The sequence below is a fragment of the Haliotis cracherodii genome, unplaced genomic scaffold (genome assembly GCF_022045235.1).
Source record: "Haliotis cracherodii isolate W230 unplaced genomic scaffold, xgHalCrac1.p SCAF_1, whole genome shotgun sequence".
In the NCBI taxonomy this organism is placed as follows: Eukaryota; Metazoa; Mollusca; class Gastropoda; order Lepetellida; family Haliotidae; genus Haliotis; species Haliotis cracherodii.
Window position 1 is genome coordinate 3,825,234 of NW_027266264.1, and position 26,668 is coordinate 3,851,901.

Consider the following 26,668-nt stretch of genomic DNA (forward strand, 5'->3'; position numbering starts at 1 on the left):
TTCTCAACTAGTGCAGGGCTGACAACAAAGCTTGGCACTGTAGTGGATGTCATACGTACACCACAGTAGTCAAAGGGAACACTTTAAAACCATGACACTGTCCAGAGAGTGCCAACCCTCCCTTCCATCTCTCTCACCACTTAATTTGTTTTGGCATCCAATTTAAGAACTCTTGAGTCATAACAGTGTAAACAGCTGGTACATAAGAATTAGCCTTGGATTTTCACATAGTGCATGACCATGTATGCTTAAAGCTTAAGGTTAACTCTCTTATTGATCTGCCACTCTGTATTCAACACTGAAATATTGGCACCTACAGCTGGGATGATTGACTCTGGTACTCTGGTACTCTGGTACTCTGGTACTCTGGTACTCTGGTACTCGGGTACTCGGGTACTCTGGTACTCTGGTACTCTGATACTCTGGTACTCTGGTACTCTGAAACTCTGGTACTCTGGTACTCTGGTACTCTGATACTCTGGTACTCTGGTACTCTGGTACTCTGGTACTCTGATACTCTGGTACTCTGATACTCTGAAACTCTGGTACCCTGGTACCCTGGTACTCTGGTACTCTGGTACTCTGATACTCTGAAACTCTGGTACCCTGGTCAGGTGGGTCCTGAGTAGCACCCGGGTACCCACAGGACTACCCGGACCCATGGTTAGTCACATGATATATTGTTTAATGACAAAAATGATCTGAAACTCTATGGTTACACAACAAGTCCTTAATGTTAGTATTTCTTTCTTACCTCCATTCCTTCTGACATTCATGTTTTGAATAAAGATTAAACTTCAGTTAACTTCAGTGTATGCACGACCAGATCCTTTTATCTGTGTATCTAAATACATTTCGCCAGGGCTAGTCAAACTATTCCCAATCGGACAGTTTGTACCCATCTCTTGAGACCCACAGTGGGTAGCCCGTAGGGTCGGGTGGTAAGGGGTTGAGTACCTGGGTAGGGTCAGGTAATAGAGGGTTGGGTACCCGGGCAGTAAATTTTGACTCGTCCCAGCTCTATTGCCACATGTACTGCAGCATCCAGAACACCACTTACAGGGCTCGGCATCTGTTGTACCAAAAAGGGGTTGGCACCTTCTGTCTAGGGTTGGACATTCAAGTTTAGACAAATGCAGCAATTAGCATGTTATTATGACAGAACATCATATCCACATATGAATATGATGAATTCTACAAGATATGCATATAGGCAAAATAGTATTTTAGTACATTTTATCCTGATGATGAGAGTTGCATGATTTACATCATCTACAACCCATTAAACAGGTAAACTGTAGTATACAACAATAATTCATTATCACATTAACATATTATTTCATTTCACTACATTTGAAAGTTTGATCAAATTTAGTCATTTGGTTAAAATGAAAAATGTCTTGTGAACAATGCTCTAAAAGATGTAGATTCTAAGGCTTGGAATATGAAACATTACTGCTTGGAAATAGTGAATTACTGTGAATGGATATGTTGTACATCATAATGCTGTCTGCTATAAGACTACAACGGAAGATGTCTAATCAACACAGTTCCAGGCTTTGCAAGACTCATGACTCCATCAGCCACTAGCACTGACGTCTGGGCTGAAGACTCGTGACCACACCACCGCCTTCCGGAAGTCCTTGCAGTGTCGGAGCATATACAGCGACTCTGAAATGGAGGTTACTCAATTTTATAAGGGCAAAATACGGTACCATGGAAACAGAGCCTCTTGCATCAATGTGATGAAGATGGGGTGGCCATATGTCGAATCTACCAAAGATCCACTTGTATATACAAATCTCATTTCTGGTCAATCATATTATCGGAATATTGCCCAAAGTAAACTTAACCAAACTTACACTTGCATCAGCAAAAAAGACCTGAAAGTAATGAATTAACTAAATATAATTCAGACATAAATGAAAAGTGTTTTTTTTCAGTGTCATTATCAAATCTCTTGTCATGAAGGATGTGAATGACATGACTCGATCTGTGAAACTCATAAGGTAGTTTTGCTAATTATTGTTTCATTGCTTCAAATATTGCTTCATCGAAAACTTTTTGGTGGCAATACTTCTTCATGATCTCAACCAAATTATTAACAGTACTGACCTCTGGTTTGTTTCCTGGAGACAGGGGAGACAACTTCTGTGGAGCTCTCAGACAGCGTCAGCAACCAGTCAATTGCCTTAAGGTTGAAGACATTATTCATTGTCAGTAGGGCAAAGGAAATACATGTTCAAAGACAGTGGTCTGTACAGAGCAAAAATTAAAAGACAATTCACATCATATTTCTAAATTTTTATTTCTATCATCTTTGATTAGATGAAATGTGAGTTGGATCGAGAATGAATGAAAGGCTGCTAACTGTCCCATCAGCTATTTTCGGTCGACATGAGCATTGACGATAAACAGTAAATGGCTGTCTATATATTTTAACCATAACAACACATGTTTAATTCTGTCTAGGTAGGGTAGCCTTGTGGTTAAAGCATTCGCTCGTCACGCTGAAGACCCAGTTCCCAACATGGGTACAATGTGCGAAGCCCATTTCTGGTGTCCCCCGTCGTGATATAGCTGGAATATTGCTAAAAGCGAAAAACGAAAAAATCACTCACTCACTCATTCTCTAGGTACTATGGGTACAGATTACCCCACATTTTTTATAAGGGCTGTCTAGAAAGAAGATCAAGTTGTTACAAAGTGTAACCTGATAGTGTCATCATACACCAACCTGCCAGGGACCCATTCCACAAAGCAATGTTAGCGCTAAGACTGTCATAAGTCAGTGTTAAAGAATGGGAGTTACGACCGACTTAGCGCTAAGATCGCTTTGTGGAATGGGGCCCTGGATTGTTTCACCACTATAAGTTTGCATTGCTTAGATTAGTATATTTACTGTCTGGCATGACAGAGCTGGAATACTGTTGAATGCAACATCTGTGATCAGACATTATGATGTCGGACTAACAATTACATACCTTGGACATGATTTGATCCCAGGGCTCTCGCTCCAGCCTAGCTATGCATCCAGGCAAAAAATCAAGACAGTCTGGCAACATTTTTGCATAGTCAGCCACCCAGTTGTCTCCCTTTGGTGCTTCATCCCCAGTGGTGAGTCTGAAAAGTGATGGCTCCACACCAGAGATGGCTCCTGCTGCTGAGTTTGTCCACAGACATATCGCCCTGGCAACCACTTCCACAGCACACTGCATGACCTGGACAAACAGGTCAACAAGGTCAGAGTTGTCAAGTATTGTATTGTGGCTCTGTTTTGATTGACCAACGGAATACAGAAATAATCCACAAACAAGAAAACAGCATTATTATTATCCCCCCGCCACATGGCAAATGAGAATTTTGTTTGTTCATAGAGTAGAAGATACACAGCGAAAGGACAGAAACTCCAGAACCAACACATTACGGCATCAGTCGAGACAAAGTCACTGGAACTCTTTGTGAATGGCTTAATTGCAAGCACTAAAAAAATGATTAAATCCACTGTGAAGTAGGCTGGTTCAGGTGCCACTAGTACAGGTAAATTGTGGTTTGTGTTATTTGTCACCATATACCTGGTACAAGTCTTTTGCCAAGTGTTATACATCTCAATTAGGTAATTATGGTAATGGTTCTCAGACAACCCTTCATGGATCTTTTTGTAGAAAATCCAAAAAATAGCAACACAATTTCAGTACTCTGTTATGGATAATATGAAAATATGATCCAGAAATGAACACTACAACCCATCATATTCTTAAGGTACTCTCTGGGAATGAAAGTAACCTGTATTTGGGTTTAGTCTAACTTGTGGCCAAGGAAAAAGGCACCAGTTCAGCATGTGTTTCATACATATGCAAAGTTTCATAATAAAAAATTAAACTGTTTCTGAGTTATGCTCTGGAAACAAATGCTACTTGTATTTGTGTCCACTTTGTTGCCAAGAAAACAGAAAAAAGTATTATTTTTAGAAATACCAAAACATCAAAAAGCACCACTTCAGCATGTGTTCGGCAGATATCAAAAGTTTCATAATAAAATAGTAAACGGTTTCCGAGTTATGCTCCAGAAATAAACGTTACACATATTTGAGTCTATTCCAGTTTGTTGCCATGGAAACACCAAACATATTTTCTTAGAAATACCAAAACACCAAAAGGCACAAGTTAAGCATGTGTTTGATACATATGCAATGTTTCTTAATAAAATATCAAATGGTTTCCGAGTCATGCTCCGAAAACGAAAAGTGATAGATGCACGCATGGACAGACAGTACCTATTCTTATATCCCCCTCCTATTTCCTGACGGAGACCATAACCAAGAGGTGAAATATACAATAAACCTGGTTGCATCACAGCAGTATCACTATCAGTGTTTCAGATTGAATGTGGGTCACTAATTTACAAATTATTTCCTTTGGGCCTTATTCCATCAACTGATCTTTGTCCTTTGTGTGTTGTTAGTCCCATATTTTAAAGATGGCCATACAAAAGTCACAGTGCTAAGATTTGTAGAAGGAATTCCAGATTAGGATCTGACCTCTATGTGTGGAGGTGCCTGGTCTGGCAAGGTTGTGTTGCCAATGGCGATGTTGCGAATGTGACCAAGCAGTTCCAGAAGCCACTCTGTGCGGTTGACAGGTCTGGTGTAGTCGGTGGAACAGCCCGCCATCTGCTGGAAGCAGTGAGCCAGCAGGTGCAGCAACAGTGTCTTCTCCCTAGACAAAGAATCAGGCATTCAAACTCATGTCCAGCAGGTCGTGGTAGCTAAATTACACAATCCTGCAGTGAATTTACAAATTTAGACAATTGGGGCCCCATATATGCCCACATCTGATGGATTAAGTACACATCTACATGGGGTCCTACATCTAATTGATCAAGTGCACATCGACATGGGGTCCTACATCTAATGGATCAAGTGCACATCAACATGGGGTCCTACATCTGATGGATCAAGCGCACATCAACATGGGGTCCTACATCTGATGGATCAAGTGCACATCAACATGGGGTCCTACATCTGATGGATCAAGTGCACATCAACATGGGGTCCTACATCTGATGGATCAAGTGCACATCAACATGGGGTCCTACATCTGATGGATCAAGTGCACATCAACATGGGGTCCTACATCTGATGGATCAAGTGCACATTGACATTGGGTCCTACATCTAATGGATGAAGCGCACATCAACACGGGGTCCCACATAAACTTTGAGTGCAGTGAGAAAAGTGTTCAAGAAATTCTATAAAAGGTTGAACTCACGAGTGTTGACTGTGAATGATCGCGTCGATGCAACTGTTCAGTAATGCTACAGGCTGGCGGCCATTTGCAATGAGGAAACATCTGACAAAAGTGCCTTTCACGAATGTCTGGTCTTCACTGAAATCCTCCAGTGTTACTTCATCCAGGATCTCATCCGGGAGGTTGGACAAACACTCAGACATCTGGCAGTACAGCGCCACCTGGTGACAACATGGCATTTACTGAATACTTATAATCACTGTTTTCCTTAAGTTTGAGAAAGGATTTGAAAACATAATATTCACTGGAAATAACTCAAAATTATGTGATGTTTCTACTGTTGAAAGGGAAGTAGGGTGAGAAAGTAAGAGTTCACATTCAAACTTACAAGATTACTCGTAACATATATATTTGCAGGGATTACGTACAGACAACCCAATGATCGGGGATTTGAACAAATGTTTGCCAACCGTGTCATGCAAATCTGCACAGTGAATTGTGGCCCCTAAAACCACCTCACTCTGCAAGATGATGCAAAATGGACTCTACTGACTTTGGTCTAATGTAATACACAAAAGCGACATTCCTTTCCCAGTCCTGTAAATATACACGGTACCTGCAGGGTAGGCATCATAGCCTTGTAGATGACTTGGGTGGCAGAGTAGAGGATCTTGGTGACAGATTCAGGTGGATCCTGGACCTGCAGGGCAAGGTTCAAGCCTCGAAGTACGCACACACACATGGGCATGTCCTTGTCAGTGAAAGGATCCATACATCCACGCTCCAGGAACATCTGCAGTATAGCAGGGCCCACTGACTTGATGAGGTAGGGCAGGGACTGGTACAGGAACTCCTTGCACTCCGTCTGTTATAGAGATCATACACTGGTGACTAAAGAGATTATACACTGATGACAATTTAGATTATACAATAGTGACTATAGAGAATATACACTGGTGCCTATAAAACTTATAGGCTGGTGACAATAGAGATTATACACTGATGACTTTGGAGATTATACACTGGTGACTATAAAGATTTTACACTGGTGGCAATAGAGATTATACACTGGTGACTATAGAGAGTGAGTGAGTTTAGTTTAACGCCGCTTTTAACAGTATTCCAGTTATATCACGGCATGTCACTTAATGTGGGAGGAAAGCCCGAAGTGATGCAGGTCTCAGATGTTTACCACTTCGGTGAAACCCACAAGCACGGGTATGGTGCTGACAAACCTAGAAACATAAATGGGGCGAACCGAAATTCGAACCCACAATCATAGGTTTCAGGTGTGCCCAAGGGACGCAACTCTGCACAACGAATCGCGGCGCCTCAGACGACTGGGCCACCCTGACTATAGAGATTATATACTGGTGACTATAGAGACTATACACTGGATACTATAAGGCTGCCAAAGCTCAGTTAGTACAATTTGTCAGTGTGACAAGGATACCCACCTCCAGAGAGTTGAAGAGCGGCGGTGTTAGCCACGATGAGATGAACATGGCTGCTGTTGGAGCTGACAGACTCTGGGAGACGGCCATCTTGAAACACAGACACCTCACACTTGTCCCTGAACAAAACTAAGATATTAGAACCAGTATACACGGTATAACATGAACACAAATCTTTTGCAAAATTCAAAATGTTTTCACAAATGTTTAATGAAACAAATTTTACATACCAAAGTTGACTCTCATGAAAGGGGAGAGAACTCCTGCCCAGTTTACAGGTGGCAGCACTTGTTTGACATCCTCCTGGACAGCAGTCAAAGCAACCTTGACAATTTCTGGTGGGATAACCTCAGGTCCTGCAATTATGTTTAGTAGACAGTATACAGTGTTCATAACATAGAAAATATAGGGGAATGGTTGTCCCAGTCTTCCAAGGTACCACAATATGCCGTGCAGAGTTGCATCCCTTTTGGCATGCCAGAAACCCATGAATATTATTTTGAACCCAAAATTTGCCCTGTTTATGTTTCTAGGTTGTCAGCACCATACCCCTGCTCACATGTTTCACCAAAGTGGTAAATGCAAAGACCTGCATCAGTTCAATCTGTCCTCCACATTAAGCTGTGATATAACTAGAATACTGTACACAGCGACGTAACTCACTCACCCATGCACTGATATACGGTAATGTATTACTATGCTAGATTCAGTAATAAGATCCCATGTTCAAACTAAAGGTCATGACATTATATGATCATAATCAAGTGAGTCGTTGGTATGAAACGGAGGAATTGCCAACTTTGTAATGACGGAATTGTTAATTGCAAGATTGATACACTTCTTAAACTTTAAGTTTAGTTGATCATGAAACTAAATGATCATTCAATTATATTTGATCAATTTGAAACAGTACATGAAAAATCATATGTTCTGAAAGTAATGGAAATTCTTGCTGTAGCCTGTACGTGGGACGTGTTTTATCCTACCTTAAAACTAAAACCCAATTACTAATGCAACGTAATGCGTGCAAGGCCTGGAGGTTACCTCTCTTCCCAGCCTCGATGAGGAGATCTACCAGGGCCCTCAGGATGCTGCTCTCCGGCAGGTAACCATAGCTCGGTGGGACTGCCCAGAAATACATGCACAGTGGACATGATACAGCACTCTGTCACTTCTTACAACTCACACACATGTTTAGTCATAAATCTATTTTGAACATCTGTAAACGTTTATTTTCTTTAGTTTAATATTTTTCCTTTTCTGTATACTGTACACAATGATGATGAAAGGCATTGATCAGAGTCATACATCTAATGTGCCAGAAGATAGAGCCACAGGGCTCTGTACTATAATATATCAGAAAGGAAAAGGTGAAAGAGGATTAGCAAAACATGTGACAGAAGTATCTACTAAACAGAATCCTCACAGCATGTTCATTAAGTTACATAATGCAGCAATGCACAAGGCCTATTGGCACTCGACTTTCAGACAATGGAGCTTGAAAATTTGAAACAAACTACAAAAGTGTATTTGCCTAATAACCTCCCTGTAGCAATATTCAGTTTGTATTTGCGTGATAATAAACTAGTCAGTGTGTATTTGCAGGTTGACCTACCGCTAGCTCGGGTCTCCGTGATGGCACATGCTGACAGATAGAGATGTCCCAGCATCCATGCGCTGTTACTCTGAATGCCAAGGTCACTGGACTTTGCAACGACTGAAGTAGCCATCTTGATGACACTATCTGCATCAACATCAGTTCCAAGGAGAGACGTCCCACTGCCCTGAACCTGTGCATGACAGTTGATATTAACACCAGGATTGGCTGTGCTGGTCCGTCTTGATGGGGAAAATCTAGGGGTTCCTTCTTCCCGAGGCACCGATGTGATGTTAAATTTTAACTCACTCTCACTCTTCCCGAGGCAATGGAGTTAACTGACTGTAGAAGTCCAGTTTTCCATCCTTGCCGAACTAGGTTGGAATTATGGAGTTATATTTTGGCTGGACTAACAAGTCTTTGCATAGTCCAATCAAAATCCCGTAATGAAATCGACATCATGTTCACAAACATCATGACAACTGCCGTGCCGAATTCGATTGCAGGATTAGAAGAGCATGTGTACCGTCAACAGGACATCAACATATATTTTCCATCTTTTCATGTTTTTGATCAAGGTGCTCGAGTGATTTCAGGTACTTCACATGGTAAAACTTGTTTAATTACAATAAAGATATGTATTATTGATGACAATGTCATGACTGGGCGCTGCGATATGGTTTGATGAAAATGCAAGTAAGAGGTGGAATCTGATTGGTCAATAGGAGGGGCGTAGAAGGGACATAACTCTAAACATCCACTAGTGGCGCTAGAATCAAGCCCAGAAATTCCAGCCTAGTTCAGCAAGGGTGGAAACTTGACTTTTAGAATCAGTTCACTCTCTTGCCTTGGGAAGATGGGGTGTTAAAACCCTGGCCCTTCATGCTTCAAACTTGAACCTTATTGAAGCCCATCCTCTGTGTCCACCACCCTGTATTGCTGGAATGCTGTCTGAAGCGGTATAACCAGTCATTCACCATCAGTCACTGGGATGAAGGCTGATAATGAGCATACACTCAGGGGGCTACGTTTGTTCAACTGTCCTATTCTTAATTTTGATGGACCTCAGATGAGAGAGCGACATGATCACGGAATACCTTAACTGTCATAATAACAGGACATTGTAACATTGTTTTTAATGTGCACTATTATTTCATTGCGTTCTAACATACACAGTTGCACTAAGAATATTCAGAAAAGTCTATGAGTTATGTTCCAGAAACAAACCTTGTTGCCTTGAAAAGCAAGAACTAAACTACCATATTTGACGTAATAAGCGCCCACTCTAATAAGTGCCCACAGCGATATTTGCTACTATATATTGGCTAGTGAACAATCCCAATTAGCAACTCTTCCAATTGATCAATGTACAGAAGACTTATAAATTCACGGGGTAAACCTTGGCTTGGCCCCAAACTTCATGAAGAATATCCCTAACAAGCGTGTTAATGCAAATACAGTGACAAATAAACTGATGAGATGTAATTCCCAGTCGCATCCCTTCAGCAAATTCAGGTTAACGAACAGTTGATAATAAATGAACTTCGTCAAAACAAATGTGAAATTTGAAATAAAACATCACAAGACATGATTTACCGATTAAATTGTCGGATCCCAATGACAGCAGCATATCGAGGAATCACTGCTCTTAGATACAGCAGTGGCTGTGTATACTTACTGACACCAATGTCCTCTGTGTATACTTACTGACACCAATGTCCTCTGTGTATACTTACTGACACCAATGTCCTCTGTATATACTTACTGACACCAATGCCCTCTGTATATACTTACTGACACCAATGTCCTCTGTATATACTTACTGACACCAATGTCCTCTGTATATACTTACTGACACCAATGTCCTCTGTATATACTTACTGACACCAATGCCCTCTGTATATACTTACTGACACAAATGTCCTCTGTATATACTTACTGACACCAATGTCCTCTCGGAGCACTTAGATACCACAGTGGCTGTGTATACTTACTGACACCAATGTCCTCTGTGTATACTTACTGACACCAATGTCCTCTGTATATACTTACTGACACCAATGTCCTCTGTATAAACTTACTGACACCAATGTCCTCTCGGAGCACTTAGATACCACAGTGGCTGTGTATACTTACTGACACCAATGTCCTCTGTATATACTTACTGACACCAATGTCCTCTGTATATACTTACTGACACCAATGTCCTCTGTATATACTTACTGACACCAATGTCCTCTGTATAAACTTACTGACACCAATGTCCTCTCGGAGCACTTAGATACCACAGTGGCTGTGTATACTTAGTGACACCAATGTCCTCTGTATATACTTACTGACACCAATGTCCTCTGTATAAACTTACTGACACCAATGTCCTCTGTATAAACTTACTGACACCAATGTCCTCTCGGAGCACTTAGATACCACAGTGGCTGTGTATACTTACTGACACCAATGTCCTCTGTGTATACTTACTGACACCAATGTCCTCTGTATAAACTTACTGACACCAATGTCCTCTCAGAGCACTTAGATACCACAGTGGCTGTATATACTTACTGACACCAATGTCCTCTGTATATACTTACTGACACCAATGTCCTCTCAGAGCCAATCAGAGCCATCAAACCATTCAGTGTGGACACCTTCTGTCTTGGCGGGGTTTCCTGTACACAACAGAACTCTATTGTTATTGGTGGGACATACAGAGCTTGACTGAGGTTTCAAATGGTAATTTTAGCACCATCAAATCTACTACTAACACCTGACATCATAGTCCATGATAGAGACGTGTTCAATTTCAAACCATCTTGTATGTGTTCATAAAACACACTCTAAAATATGTTTTCTGCATCAAAAGTTGTCACACAATGAACATTCTACAACCTGGGCACCATTCCACAAAGTGATCTTAGAGCTGCGACTATGGTAAGCCAGTGTTAAAGTATGGGAGTTACCATCACCTTAGTGCTAAGATGGCTTTGTGGAGTCTACATTTTGTGACCTATAATATTTAATGCCAGAAGAAATCAGGATTGAAAAGAAATATTTCTGTGGTGATGCAATAACTTGAATTAGATGCATATTATTCAAGAATTGACTTTCACTTTGTGTGAGTTTAGTGAAATATGAACCTTCACAGAGTGAGGGCCAAACCGTATGAACGTCGGGGCTTGCAACACAATGAACTCACACAAAGTGAAGGTCAACTCTTATTATTTTTATATCACCATTCTACACATCGAGGTATGTATTACACAATTTCATTCAGCATATGTGACTTCATGTTTACACTGACAGCAATACAATAACCAGCTGTAACGCAGAATAAAATAGTTCATCGAAAGGAGAGGTTATATGAGCATATGTATGCTCAACTTGCTCGACAGAAACATCTTTTGTAGTATGGGAAACAAAATAATATCATCATTAGGTGAGAAAAATCTCTCAAGAACTACCTCAGTAAGTCGGTCACAGTGACAGCACGTAGTAATACATCTAGATGAAGTATGGGACGTTAAAATGGCTGACATGATAAACATGACGGGAGGTATTTCTGAAGTTGTTCCTTAACCTGTGGCGATTACAAGTGTAAGACATCATTGATTAATTGGCCGATCATTAAAAGGTGATTATAAAAATGTGTCAAATAAGTACTTAGGTAACTTTATAGATTGTTGTGGGCTGTCACGTGTCTGTCAGACACAGATCAAGTCCGTAGTTTGGATGTGCATTTCTTCATTTTGTTCATTAGGATGGGTTGAAGTGAGGATATTCTTAAACGGGCATTCAGTCAAGCCCTCTGACTTATCCCATGCTAAACCACTAAGTTCAAGATAATAAGGTCAAAATGATTGGAAAATAGCCTTCTGTATCTATTAGTGCTAGGGAATTGCCAGGGGTTTCCCTAGGAATGTGGAAGTTGTCCGTCAGTGTTTCCGTCCTCTAATTCACCAAAGTCATTGCAAAATACATCCAAAGAAATTCAAACATCCACATCTTCCTCTAAAAACTGTTAACCAGCCACCAAGTAGTAGAAACAAAGAACACTTCACCCTACCTCTGATGCCAGACCTTTCAGCCAGTCCTGAACCAGCTTTGTCCGCAGTTGACCAATAGTTGGATGTCCCACTTTACTGAGGTTGTAACACAAGGCCCCCAGTGCCAGACAGACGCCTGTTACCTGCAGACATTACTGGTTATTAGTGTGGAGGAAATCATCCAAGGTATATAGACCATGTATACCACAGCACTTTGTTACCTGCAGACAGTATTAGGTATTATTGTGGAGGAAATCATCCAAGGTATATAGACCATGTATACCACATCACTTTGTTACCTGCAGACAGTATTAGTTATTATTGTGGAGGAAATCATTCGGGGTATATAGACCATGTATATCACATCACTTTGTTACCTGCAGATAGTACTGGTTATTATTGTGGAGGAAATCATCCAGGGTATATAGACCATGTATACCACATCACTATGTTACCTGCAGACAGTATTAGTTATTATTGTGGAGGAAATCATTCGGGGTATATAGACCATGTATACCACATCACTTTGTTACCTGTAGACAGTACTGGTTATTATTGTGGAGGAAATCATCCAGGGTATATAGACCATGTATACCACATCACTATGTTACCTGCAGACAGTATTAGTTATTATTGTGGAGGAAATCATTCGGGGTATATAGACCATGTATACCACATCACTTTGTTACCTGCAGATAGTACTGGTTATTATTGTGGAGGAAATCATTCGGGGTATGTAGACCATGTATACCACATCACTTTGTTACCTGCAGATAGTACTGGTTATTATTGTGGAGGAAATCATCCAGGGTATATAGACCATGTATACCACAGCACATTGTTACCTGCAGATAGTACTGGTTATTATTGTGGAGGAAATCATCCAGGGTATATAGACCATGTATACCACAGCACATTGTTACCTGCAGATAGTACTGGTTATTATTGTGGAGGAAATCATCCAGGGTATATAGACCATGTATACCACAGCACTTTGTTACCTGCAGATAGTACTGGTTATTATTGTGGAGGAAATCATCCACGGTACATAGACCATGCATAACTCATATTCATTGTGAAAATGTTACATATAGACATGTTGTTGTATACGAGACATATCTTTACCTCTGGGTTCTGAGCATGTGCCCGAGTGAGACTGTCCACCACAGCACCGACTCTCTCAATCTGGAGGATGTTGGCTGAGAATGCTCGACCACTGATGCAGGAGACTGCGACACAGACGGCCTGAAATACAAACATTGTCAGCAACCCGAAACCATGCAACATCATCGGGGGAAGACGAGAATGTGATCCATGATTACAATAAAAACATTATCCTCAGTCCATTGATTGTCAGTTTTTATTACTCTCCCTGACATTAAATTACTGGACTATTTTATCCAAACGAAAATCACAATATGTTGACAGCAAAATGACTTCATCATGACTTCCCATTCCCAAAATTTGTGTCATGTTTTTCATGACCCTGCCTCAGTTCCAGGTATAGTGTGTCACACAAGACTCTCCAGATTTACTCAAAGTGGTAAAACAATTGTTTTATGATCCTCCTATAAGTAAAATGTCACCTGATACGAGGAGTCTGTGGATGGCGTTTCCTCCATCAACATGGTCAGCTTGTCGTGCACTGCAGACACGTGGGCTCTCGACTCTGTCTTCCCCTCCTCACACAACCCACTCACAGCCAGACCCACGCCCAGCAGACAACCAGATCTACAGCAGTCACACGGCAACATCGTGTCAGATAAACCAGGAATCTCTTCTCATTTGTGCTCATAATTTGTGAATATACTCACCGCCAAAAGAGACGCAAACCATAGAAACATAGAGAGAAGTATGTACGTTAAGAACAGATGTTTCCAATGTATACCAATTAGTGACAAAACAAAAAATCAGTCAGGTGTTACCACAGTATCTTTATTCTTATCACGATATGCTGCACATGATTTCCACACTTTACATGCTAATCCTGCAAGAGACAAATGGTCCCGAGTCATGGATCCATGATGTCACATGTGATGTGTTCATGATGTTTGTTTGTGCGTCCAACCAATCTATTATCTCTTGAATATGAGTAATTCTTCATATATTAACCAACATGTATCATAACTGCGTTTCTTTTGTCAGTGAGTATTTACACCCTTACAAACAAAAAAGTCTTGAAAAGATCCATTGAAATGTCTTTACAAACAGAATATACCTTCTCAACAGGGTCTTGAAAATATAATTACAATTTTTAAGATGCTTCCACAACTTCTCCAAAACCATACTATTTCCAGCAATGCTTCCAAATAGTCAGTAGACGAGCAAAGCTTTATTCCATATTCTCGACAGTGTTAGAACCAGCTAGGCCTAATTGTAAGGATGTGTCCACATTACCTTTCCAACTCTCACAGAGATGCTTCCAGATCTGACCATCTAAATACTGACCAACCTTGATTGCCATCAATCTTAATGTATAAAGTGTTATTGATTCTGGTAACAACCTGAACATGTTTTCATGCGGAAACCGGTCACACATGAATTCTAGACATATCATTTAACGTTTGACATTCTAAATATGAACCAAGTTGGATGGTGATCACACTTGATCAGTGTCTAACTAGGGACTAACCATGCAGCACAGAAAGTTTTGCTAAAATCCATCAAGATCTGTCAAAGGTATTACTTAGAAAGCAACAATATGTATTATGTAATCTACTTTCCTTGTCAATCCGATTATATTCCTTCACCTGAGAGCATTAGAATTCTTGCGATTATTGTTAATGATGTTTGATTATCTCACCTGTTCTCCAAGTCCTTGGACAAACAGCAGCTTTCTAACACATCCATGGTCTTCCATATGTCAATCATGCCCTGTGCCAAGTACAGCAATCACAAGTCTTTCATAGGCATTTAGAAGTTGCAAGAACATGAATACATCACACTTTTTTATGGATAATAACTTCATCTTTCACCTGTAGCCCTGAAACCTTGTTACAAAGAATAAAGAAAAAAAATGTCATAGCTTACGTAATTTACACATATCAGGATCTAATGTGCCTTATTGTATACAGTAAATTATGTTTATAAGGAACATGCTTATAATGAACTGATGGATATAACAAACTTACTTTTTTTGTCCGAACTATTTGCTGTAGTTATGCTGTATATATGATTGTAACAAGCTAAGGTTATAACAAACTAAAATGAGTGGTCCCTTTGAGTTCGTTATAACCGTAGGTTACTGTATATACATTCTGCATACTACTTTCCAGATGAATGAAACTATTTTAAGACTCCATTTTGCACATCATTTGCATATCTGGTTGTTTCTTAGCACCAGACACTTCATTCAATATTCCAGCTGTTTAACATCAGCTTGTAAACAATCATGCCGTGCCAGGACTATACAGTGATTGATATAATGAGCAAATATTCGGGTACAATGACATGCAATCAACCAAGTCTCCAAACCTGACCTTTCAATCCATTAAGTCGCATCTCCCAACAGCATAGGCTGCTAGGGATGTATTCTCATTCAGAATCCCCACTGGGGTGTAATTCATAATTCATTGCAGTAAATGATTCAGGCAACTGTCTATCTTACGAGTGTAAACACTCAGGTCTCCTAAATCCTACAGGAACTAGTTCTGTGTGCATGACTATCCCATACCATAAGACAATCGAGTTGCAGCTGTAAGCCCTACACATCATTTCAAAATGTTTCCATTTGCTTTTTCAAAATGTACACTGTAAATCTTGAAATTAACATGAGCGTGAATTAAATGCAAAAAATGCGAGTGGTCATTGCTCGCATTAACTAGACATCTATGTCTCCAAAATGACCATCAGCAATAAGACGGCCTCACTGCACACTTTGGGTAGCAGAAATACCAACTTGAATATACCAATCAGTGAACTGTTGTTGGTTCAATTATTTGATTGGCTTTTAACTTTCTTATTGCCAGTCAACCGAAGTAAGGATATGTATCATTCCATTGGGGATTGGCGAGAAGTTGCATTAATATTGAGTCACATTTTTGGCTAGAGATCAGCAGACGTATTAATTTCCAGATGTATTAATTTCAAGATTTACAGAATCTACTTTAACAACAACCTGTCTCAATAATCCTCAATTCTTTGTAACAAACTCAATGTGGTAAGATCTGGTGGAACACAGTACAATGATGTTATGTTATATTGCTACTCCACAGCTGCCTGAAGCATCACCTGCAGCGGAAAAGACTAAGCAGAGTTTCAATCTAATTAAGGCTTAAAGAAAAGAATTGGTTCTCAGGCAATGGCTTTTGAAATATAGAGCGTTAGGGCAGTGTTTTTTTTGTTTTTTGTGTTGTTTGTTTTTTGGGGTTGTTCGAAGTACTATGAAACCAAATAAACAGTTGTTTAACCAAATAAACAGTTGTTTAACCAAATAAACAGTTGTTTAACCAAATAAACAGTTGTTTAACTGTTGTGTAAATCAACCTGGGAATGGAACTCCCTACATAAATGTATTCCTTGGCACCACAGGAGGTCATGTCATATGAAATTGTCAGCCAATCAATGTTGAGGCTTCAAAGTCACTGTACGAGCAAGCACATCATTCAGGGTATCATGTTCCAAAAAACGTACAGTTTGGATTGGAAATATAAAAGGTGGTACAGTTAGATTGTTGTATATATTTGATCCATTAAGACGTATCGGAAGCAGTTCAACTGAAGGAAGTTTTGCGTTTTGTGTCAAGATGGTAGCAAATAAAGATGAATCATAACAGAAAGTTGCCATCTGATTGGCTCAAGCACCCTTTATTTGGGCTGCCACAATTGCTCAGGATTCACCAAACTGACCTCGTCTGAAAGGTTTGTGAGGTCTTTATACATAGAGTAATCATACTTGAGTAAACAATCTTATCTACATGTTTAAGAAGCAGAATCCTCCATTGTCTATATCATGACAGCATCCGACATTCATACACACCGAACTGCTTACACAAACACATTATTGTCCACTGAAATGTCAGGTTTCTCACCTTTGCTCCCCCAACATCAGAAATGTGTTCTTCAAACAGTCTGCCCAAGAACATTCCCAGTCCCAGGCCATAGTGGAACTGAAGAACTGGCGATTCCTCACATCCTGGTTGCCCTGGCAACCTGTCAGTTGCCATTGAAATAACCTGGTAGATTCTATCTGAATCCATAGTGATGAAGATGGGCACGAGCTGTGAGAGGGCCACACAGGCAGAGGACCTGGCCAGAAGACTGGCAGGGAGTTTGTCACCAGCCGTTCTCTGCAAGAAGCAATACATGGAAACAGTGTTCGAAATAGATATCGCCCCGTGGGGTCATGGCCTTCATTTGTTCTCAGGCTGATAGTTTTATATTTCAGCAGGCCATTACGGTCTTCAGTTTATTTAAGTAATTAGTTATTACTCCTTGCAATTGGGATACGATGACATGCATCAACCAAGTCAGTGAGCCTGTCCACCTGATCCCGTTAGTCGCCTCTTATGACAAGCATAGTGGCCTTTTACGGCAAGCATGGGTTGCTGAAGACCTATTCTACCCCTGATTTTCATGGGTACAGAGTGTTTTGAGTCCCATCAAACACAACTATTCACCATTACACATCCATGTTATCAGTCCAGCATGACAACAGCGCAAGGACCTACAGTAGTTAAGGTTTGTTTGTTTGTTTGTGTGTTTGTCTGTGAGTTGAACGCCACAAAATTCCAGCTATATGAAGGCAGCCTGTAAATAATCCAGTCTGGACCAAACAATCCAGTGATTGACAAGCTATCAACTGTGTCACAGAACCTGACCAATCGATTCACTATGTTACCTCTAACAAACAGCACAGCCTGCTGAAGACCAAATTTAACCCGGAAATCACCAAAAGGGATTTAATCTTTTTAGCATTATGGCAGATTTTATGTTTGAAAGGACGGACACCTATCAAAGGCTAAACTTTACCCCCTATTTAAATACCGTGTAATCCACATGATCTTATCTCAGTTAAATTTGAATTACGTCATAAGAATTTACATTTCTGTTTGTCATCTAATATTTTAACTTCACTTTTTTTTTTAACTTAACTGTAATAACATCCACATAATAGTGCATGTTTGAAAGCAGTTCTTTGGGTACAGTACCGTAGATGATCATAGATAAGTCGAATTTTGAGGACCAGAAAAAAGATCTTGTAGAAAGGGGTCGGCCTATGTAAAGGTTACACTTTCATCAAACTATTTTTGCTGTTGGTAAAACAAAACTACAATATATCGCTTCAGGTGAACAAAATAAATATACAATGAACCCTAGTTATGACCAGATAGTGTAATGACAGGATTAATTTGCATGATTCGATACTGACTGTTGATATTCTATTTCCAACGACGGATCATGACGAGACATAGTTTTAGGTTGGTGGCCTGGCTTATGTACAGCACATAACATTTTGATACAGATTTCAAGGACAAAGTTAATACCTTGGTTTAACTTTGAGATCAGCTTATCTACAGTTATTTACGGTATGTTGGTTGTATAACAAACTTCTATATGGGCGGAAAGACCAATTGTTTACATGTGTATGTTAATTCTGGGAGCAAGGTTAAATATAGTATCTTCAGTATAGAAGCTGTCATCCACAACATGGCTTTGCTATTCACCTGCAAACTCCTACAAAGTCAAGCTGCGACTATGATTATTCCTAAGACATATTTTAGACCAGTCATGGAAAATATAATAATTTTTTTCAAAAACATCACCTGTTGACACAAGCCAAGGATCTTCCCTTTTGGCTTGAATGAGACTTCCATCAAACACATGATGGTATCCATGGCGACAGTCAGCCAATGAGAATGACTGAGATGTTGACACGTGTCTTCAGCAGCTTTCAGCGACTCCTCGTCCAGACCGGTAGCGTGTCGTGATGCAGACACTGCGAGACCAGCCAGTGCCAGGACTGAGTTCCCTTGCCTTGTGGGGTTGCCTCTGTGGAATCAGGGAGCAGTCATTATTGCAGCTTGTTCCAAGATGAAACTAATTGATGTACTCACATCCTCTTACCTTACTTCTGGTTCTTTCAAGTACCCTTGCCACATTTTTCACAGCTTCTTGACAAACCATTAGCTTGGGCATAGAATACACAAATTAGCTGACTATGTTTTAGGTTATTTCTCATAAAATTGTTTCGGTCATTTTGGTTTAGTGAAAAAGATATCAAGTTCAGGATTATTAATATTCAGGTGAGCTATAAGCTTGCCATGTCGGGCAAGTGAAACCACTTTTACTTACCTGGATGCTGTCTTTATGAGATCTGCGATGGCATCTCTAACCCTGTGACAAACAGAATAATCTGATAGTGAGGATGAAATATTGCTGAAGGGGTCGTTGTCGGCACAGGTACTGCTGATATATACCTTAGCCAAAATTGGAATACAGAAAGGTACCCAAGGATGAGTCCATTACCAGTTCCTTGAACACTTACGTATACAACACGTCCTGGATGCCAAACTGCGGTAAAATTCTTAAGAATGAAATGCATACCAGCGTGCTTCATAAGAAACGATCAACCACAGTGACATACGTACATTACGCTAATATTCCATGACAAACACCATTATCCAGCATGCACTCGTCATAACGCGAACCAGAACTACAACATGAACCAGTTTCGGTTTCGGGTTGGGGAATATGGATTTGTCTGCCATTTAGGGTACTGGGTACCTTTCTGTATTCTGATGTTGGCTAGGGTACATATCTGTAGTATCTGTTAAATCTATAGCCAGATATACATATAAGTAACATGTTTTGAAAATTGTATATTTGAAGAATTACAGCCCCTCAATCAAACTTCAATTAAAAGCAAAAAACGTGAATTACCGTTAAATATTAAATAAGGTTTTGTGTCTTGTCAGCACTATAACAACGAATCATTATAACATGAAAGTCTGAAAATGGTCCAGACAACCAACGGCGACATCCTGTCAATGATTTTGTCACCTCCAACAACAAGAATGGATACTGAAGGTTTGATGTGTATGATAGCTGGAAGAGATAAAAGGAGAGCATATGGCTAACTTATTTGTGAGAAACTAAAGATAAAAATTACCAAAGCCATGCTGTGTCCTGGGCTAGCTTGGCATCACTGGATTCAATATCTCCTCTCTTTATTTCCATCTCTAGATCAGCTTTCTTGGCCTGTAATGATAATATGAATGACTGGATTGTAATTGGCAGGTGGGGAGATAATTCATGGTCATACAAGAGTTATCTCCCCTTGACCATTATCACAGTAACAGATGTCAAAGCCAAACTTGATTGATGAAATTGAACGTACCAGCCTTCATAAATAATGTTGTAAATGAACCTGAATTACCCAAATTATGAGAATTATCAGAATCATATAATGAACCATTTTATATTTCTACAGTGAAAACCCATTAGTCGTCCATTAGATCCCAACCTAGCTCTTGATCTTTATTTCAGAGATGCTTTGGTAAGTCAGATGGCTGTTCCCATTGAAATCGTCTGGATTAACATTTTTTTTTATAAACACATCATGCAGTGCTTCAATTTGTTCCCAGTAATCCTCCTTTGGGATTTCCGATTCCACAAATAGGCCAGAGTATCCCTGTTTTCCTGGGTACATTAGGAGTGAGTGAGTGGGTATGGTTTTATGCAACTTTTAGCAATATTCCAGCACTATCACCAGAAATGGGTTTCACACATTGTACCCATGTGGAGAATCGAACCGGGTCTTCAGCGTGACGAGCGAACACTTTAACCATTAGCCTATCCCACTGCCCCTGTGTACATAAGGGGTTTTGGTGAGTGAGTGAATATTGCTACATGGCACATCAGTATGTTTGCAGCAGTGTGCAGTTTATATACATTAGTATATTTCTCTGTACCAATGAAACATTGATCACGGAATGTGTTTTTAACCTCTCCTGAACTTACCATGTTTTTCAGTGCCCCTTTCTGAGTCCCACAGTAATTTATCAGTTACTATACAAAAAACTAAATATTATGTAATATAAAATATTCAAAACAAAATAAAAGGTAAATTCACTGTCCAATTAATGAACGTAAAACACTCACCTCCAACATGGCTGTGAAAAGTCTGTCCACAAAGGAGGTCCAGGCTTGGGGCATGAGCATACATCGGTGCCACTCCGAGGGCTGCACCGGCACCTGAAGCACATACATGCTCCGTAGTGAGGCAGAACACATACATACATGCTCCGTAGTGAGGCAGAACACATACATACATGCTCCGTAGTCAGGCAGAACACATACATGCATGCTCCGTAGTCAGGCAGAACATACATGCATGCTCCGTAGTGAGGCAGAACACATACATACATGCTCCGTAGTGAGGCAGAACATACATGCATGCTCCGTAGTCAGGCAGAACACATACATGCATGCTCCGTTGTCAGGCAGAACATACATACATGCTCCGTAGTCAGGCAGAACACATACATACATGCTCAGTAGTAAGGCAGAACACATACATGCATGCTCCGTAGTCAGGCAGAACATACATACATGCTCCGTAGTCAGGCAGAACACATACATACATGCTCCGTAGTCAGGCAGAACACATACATACATGCTCCGTAGTCAGGCAGAACACATACATGCATGCTCCGTAGTCAGGCAGAAAACATACATACATGCTCCGTAGTCAGGCAGAACACATACATACATGCTCCGTAGTCAGGCAGAACATACATACATGCTCCGTAGTGAGGCAGGACACATACATACATGCTCCGTAGTGAGGCAGAACACATACATACATGCTCCGTAGTCAGGCAGAACACATACATACATGCTAAGTAGTGAGGCAGAACACATACATGCATGCTCCGTAGTCAGGCAGAACATACATACATGCTCCGTAGTCAGGCAGAACATACATACATGCTCCGTAGTCAGGCAGAACATACATGCATGCTCCGTAGTGAGGCAGAACACATACATACATGCTCCGTAGTCAGGCAGAACACATACATGCATGCTCCGTTGTCAGGCAGAACATACATGCATGCTCCGTAGTCAGGCAGAACATACATGCATGCTCCGTAGTCAGGCAGAACACATACATGCATGCTCCGTTGTCAGGCAGAACATACATACATGCTCCGTAGTGAGGCAGAACACATACATACATGCTCCGTAGTGAGGCAGGAAACATACATGCATGCTCCGTAGTGAGGCAGAACACATACATACATGCTCCGTAGTGAGGCAGAACACATACATACATGCTCCGTAGTCAGGCAGAACATACATGCATGCTCCGTAGTCAGGCAGAACACATACATGCATGCTCCGTTGTCAGGCAGAACATACATACATGCTCCGTAGTGAGGCAGAACACATACATACATGCTCCGTAGTGAGGCAGAACACATACATGCATGCTCCGTAGTGAGGCAGAACACATACATACATGCTCTGTAGTGAGGCAGAACACATACATACATGCTCCGTAGTGAGGCAGAACACATACATACATGCTCCGTAGTCAGGCAGAACATACATGCATGCTCCGTAGTCAGGCAGAACACATACATGCATGCTCCGTTGTCAGGCAGAACATACATGCATGCTCCGTAGTGAGGCAGAACACATACATACATGCTCCGTAGTCAGGCAGAACACATACATGCATGCTCCGTTGTCAGGCAGAACATACATGCATGCTCCGTAGTCAGGCAGAACATACATGCATGCTCCGTAGTCAGGCAGAACACATACATGCATGCTCCGTTGTCAGGCAGAACATACATACATGCTCCGTAGTGAGGCAGAACACATACATACATGCTCCGTAGTGAGGCAGGACACATACATGCATGCTCCGTAGTGAGGCAGAACACATACATACATGCTCCGTAGTCAGGCAGAACACATACATACATGCTCCGTAGTCAGGCAGAACATACATGCATGCTCCGTAGTCAGGCAGAACACATACATGCATGCTCCGTTGTCAGGCAGAACATACATACATGCTCCGTAGTGAGGCAGAACACATACATACATGCTCCGTAGTGAGGCAGAACACATACATGCATGCTCCGTAGTGAGGCAGAACACATACATACATGCTCTGTAGTGAGGCAGAACACATACATACATGCTCCGTAGTGAGGCAGAACACATACATACATGCTCCGTAGTCAGGCAGAACACATACATACATGCTCCGTAGTCAGGCAGAACATACATACATGCTCCGTAGTGAGGCAGAACACATACATACATGCTCCGTAGTCAGGCAGAACACATACATACATGCTCCGTAGTCAGGCAGAACATACATGCATGCTCCGTAGTCAGGCAGAACATACATGCATGCTCCGTAGTGAGGCAGAACACATACATGCATGCTCCGTAGTGAGGCAGAACATACATACATGCTCCGTAGTCAGGCAGAACATACATACATGCTCCGTAGTGAGGAAGAACATGCACAAGACAAGTCTTTCAATGCCATCAAGATAGGATACACATAACAGTTTTGTTCCTCATAATAAAGTTGACACCAGAAAATTCTCTCTCTTATACAGAATACAGTTTCATCTTTGGTCAGATCAATTCCTTTACTAGTCTTACAGATATGCCTGTCACTGCCATTTACCTTAAGCCTTAGGTATTCGGAGGATGAAAATCGGTAAAGCAATTAGGCTGGTTTGCCTCTAAGTTAGTAAATTACAAAAAGTAACATATTCATTTTAAGAAGCAATCAAGAAGTGAATGAATTTTGTGACGTTGCAGCACAAATATTACATCACAGCATCCTATAAATAACTAAAATAGTTGTTTTTTTGTGTGTTTCTTTTCTTGTTTAACTCCCTAGTCAGCAATACCCCAGCAATATGATGGCAGTCTGTACATCATCTCTATCTCCAGGGCTTTAAGTTTGGTAAATCTACACGAATCCCTGGATCCATTCATGTGGTTCTCATGATCTTAAATTACCCCCCCTTGACTTTCAACGATCCAGTGATTGTCATAATAATATCCCAGGTAGAAAATGAAAAAATTCAAACAGATGGATAATTGACACCATAAGACAGACCCGTGTCTATTTGACGTTGAGATCATGACACATATCTATGGATGTTACCTCAGAGAGGAGGGTGATGAACATCTGCTGATAGTTTTTGCCGTGTGAGACGATGTAATGACGTCTTGGTCTGCCATCGCGGCCAACTTCCACTGGAGGATCATAGCAAAACAGCAACCCAGCTGACAGGAAAAAAAACAACATTCACCCGAGGGCATCAGACACAGGGATGAGTCTAGTGGGACACCTGTGTTTACCACTGCAAAGTGCTGCTATTGACATACAATACTTAGACTTAAAAAAATAAAAGAATTGGTTCTCCGGCAATGGCTTTTGAAAATATAGTGCAGGCAGGCATTGTTTGTTTTTTTGGCTTGTTCAAACTAGTATGTAGCCAAATATACAGTTGTGTAACATCAACCTGGGAAAGGGCCTCCCTACATAAACAAGCATACAAACACCTATGGCTGCCATGACAATAACACGAGATGTACCTAAAGCAGTGTGCATGTAAAGGGAAGTAACTGTGTGCTATATTGGATCACATTTTTTTTTAAGTATTAGGATTATTTCATTTATTCTTTGAGAATGGAAATAAAAAATGAAACGTACGGCAGACTTTATGATGATGTGGGCGGTGCCTGAGAACCAAGACTAGTATTTCTTTCAGCCTTATACATAAGATCGCTACACAATAAATTGCAAAAAACAATGAGTGAGTGAGTGAGTTTGGTTTTACCCCGCTTTTAGCAATATTCCAGCAATATCACAGCGGGGGACGCGAGAAATGGGCTTCACACATTGTACCCATGGCGGGAATCGAACCCGGGTCCTCGGAATGACGAGCGAACGCTTTAACCACTTTAACCCCCAAAAACAATGAAGAAGAAAGTGTGGTTTATTTCATGTTCTCCCATAACAGGGCTTGATCTTCAATCGCCAGCAGTGGTTTATTCGCAGTGGTTTATTTTTTTTCACCTATCTGATTGGCTGCCTGAGAGTGGAGAGTTGTGTCATCGTGTTTTGATTGGCTGGCTAAAAATAATTGACGGCACTATTTTCGGATCGGGGATACCCGAGGTCGTCTAGTACAGGAAGTCCCCAGCAGGCAAAACATTACCGTAGTGACAATGTTTCCATTGCCGAAAGTTGATGACCGAAGGAAAGTTTGTGGGGGAAGAAGGGGTATGATATATGGAGATATATCACAGAATTTCGGCTTCCCAATGTACCAGATTCAGTTGCAGAATGAGAAGACGGTAACCGTTGCGAGATACCGCATCGATATTATCGGGACCAGGTGAGCAGCCCCGGTACATTCTTTACTGGGCGTTTTCGAGGCTAATAACAAAGCTCATGAAACAGTTAATTAATTCATGTAAAAATACCGATGAAATAGTGAAACAAACCATATTGTTTGGTATTTTTAAAAAACAACAACTGTCAACCACATAAGAAATGTCACGTTCCAACAAAGTTTTGATCTAGAGCCGATCGATCAAAAACATATTTCATAGATCTATTAAATTAATCGAGACTTAAATTTCATATTTTAAGAAAATAAACACTCAGATAATTTGGATCTAGAGCAATACTCAATTTTAATGCAGGAAACGATCAATCTTTGCTGGACGGACCGTACATCTCATGACCAAGATGTTTTGCAACCACAGCAGATGTTTCCCCTTTCAACAGGTGGAGTTTACCAAGATCAATATAATTAATGTATTTTGGCCTATAATTATTTGGTGTTTTTTTAAACATTAAGACTTCAATTATTTAAACATACTATCTCAGGACAATTAAGAAACTCATTATGAAAAAAACAACATTACCCCGTTAAAACTTGAATACTAGTATATTAAGTCATACCTAAATCTAAATAAACTCCAGAAAGTAATATATGTATTTATATTTTTTCTTAACTATTTTGATTTATTATAGGGAGCAGACAAAATGATGAAGATAAAGATGGTGGGCACCAATCAACCTTTTTTAGGTATTTTTTGCAAAAGCAATATTCTTTTTTTTTCAACAATGATGTACATTTATGCATCTTAAAATATATTGTGTATTTTAGATAGGATGAAATAATCTCAAAATTAATTTCTTATTATAAGTTTCAGGTAGAAACTCAATATCACAGTCAATTATTTTCAGAATTTACAGACAATACAGAGTATTATGACATGTAGAATTAGGTTTGTCTCAAGTATATTCTTTAAACCAAAGATTTATTAT

General features: G+C 40.4%; 2 protein-coding genes across 2 annotated transcripts in view; both read right to left on the bottom strand.

Moving 5' to 3' along the window:
- Positions 1 to 248: 248 nt before the first annotated feature.
- On the bottom strand, positions 249 to 662 carry LOC139453843 (small proline-rich protein 3-like). The gene has a single exon (XM_071235298.1). It carries the CDS (start codon positions 660 to 662, stop codon positions 249 to 251), a length of 414 nt encoding a protein of 137 aa, XP_071091399.1.
- Positions 466 to 26,668, bottom strand: part of LOC139471641 (focadhesin-like) — a 62,879-nt gene continuing 36,676 nt past the window's right edge. Inside the window, exons 14-34 of the mRNA XM_071254047.1 lie at positions 24,488 to 24,609; positions 21,445 to 21,537; positions 20,453 to 20,541; positions 19,636 to 19,677; positions 19,107 to 19,332; positions 17,373 to 17,630; positions 15,147 to 15,217; positions 13,930 to 14,074; positions 13,469 to 13,588; positions 12,364 to 12,486; positions 10,892 to 10,969; positions 8,319 to 8,493; positions 7,748 to 7,828; positions 6,934 to 7,059; positions 6,707 to 6,822; positions 5,866 to 6,114; positions 5,271 to 5,470; positions 4,541 to 4,718; positions 2,985 to 3,221; positions 2,116 to 2,191; positions 466 to 1,671 (exon numbers count right to left, since the gene is read on the bottom strand). Of these exons, the coding sequence (XP_071110148.1) occupies positions 1,580 to 1,671; positions 2,116 to 2,191; positions 2,985 to 3,221; positions 4,541 to 4,718; positions 5,271 to 5,470; positions 5,866 to 6,114; positions 6,707 to 6,822; positions 6,934 to 7,059; positions 7,748 to 7,828; positions 8,319 to 8,493; positions 10,892 to 10,969; positions 12,364 to 12,486; positions 13,469 to 13,588; positions 13,930 to 14,074; positions 15,147 to 15,217; positions 17,373 to 17,630; positions 19,107 to 19,332; positions 19,636 to 19,677; positions 20,453 to 20,541; positions 21,445 to 21,537; positions 24,488 to 24,609 (2,897 nt within the window). The 3' untranslated portion in view covers positions 466 to 1,579. The remainder of the gene's footprint in view (positions 1,672 to 2,115; positions 2,192 to 2,984; positions 3,222 to 4,540; positions 4,719 to 5,270; positions 5,471 to 5,865; positions 6,115 to 6,706; positions 6,823 to 6,933; positions 7,060 to 7,747; positions 7,829 to 8,318; positions 8,494 to 10,891; positions 10,970 to 12,363; positions 12,487 to 13,468; positions 13,589 to 13,929; positions 14,075 to 15,146; positions 15,218 to 17,372; positions 17,631 to 19,106; positions 19,333 to 19,635; positions 19,678 to 20,452; positions 20,542 to 21,444; positions 21,538 to 24,487; positions 24,610 to 26,668) is intronic.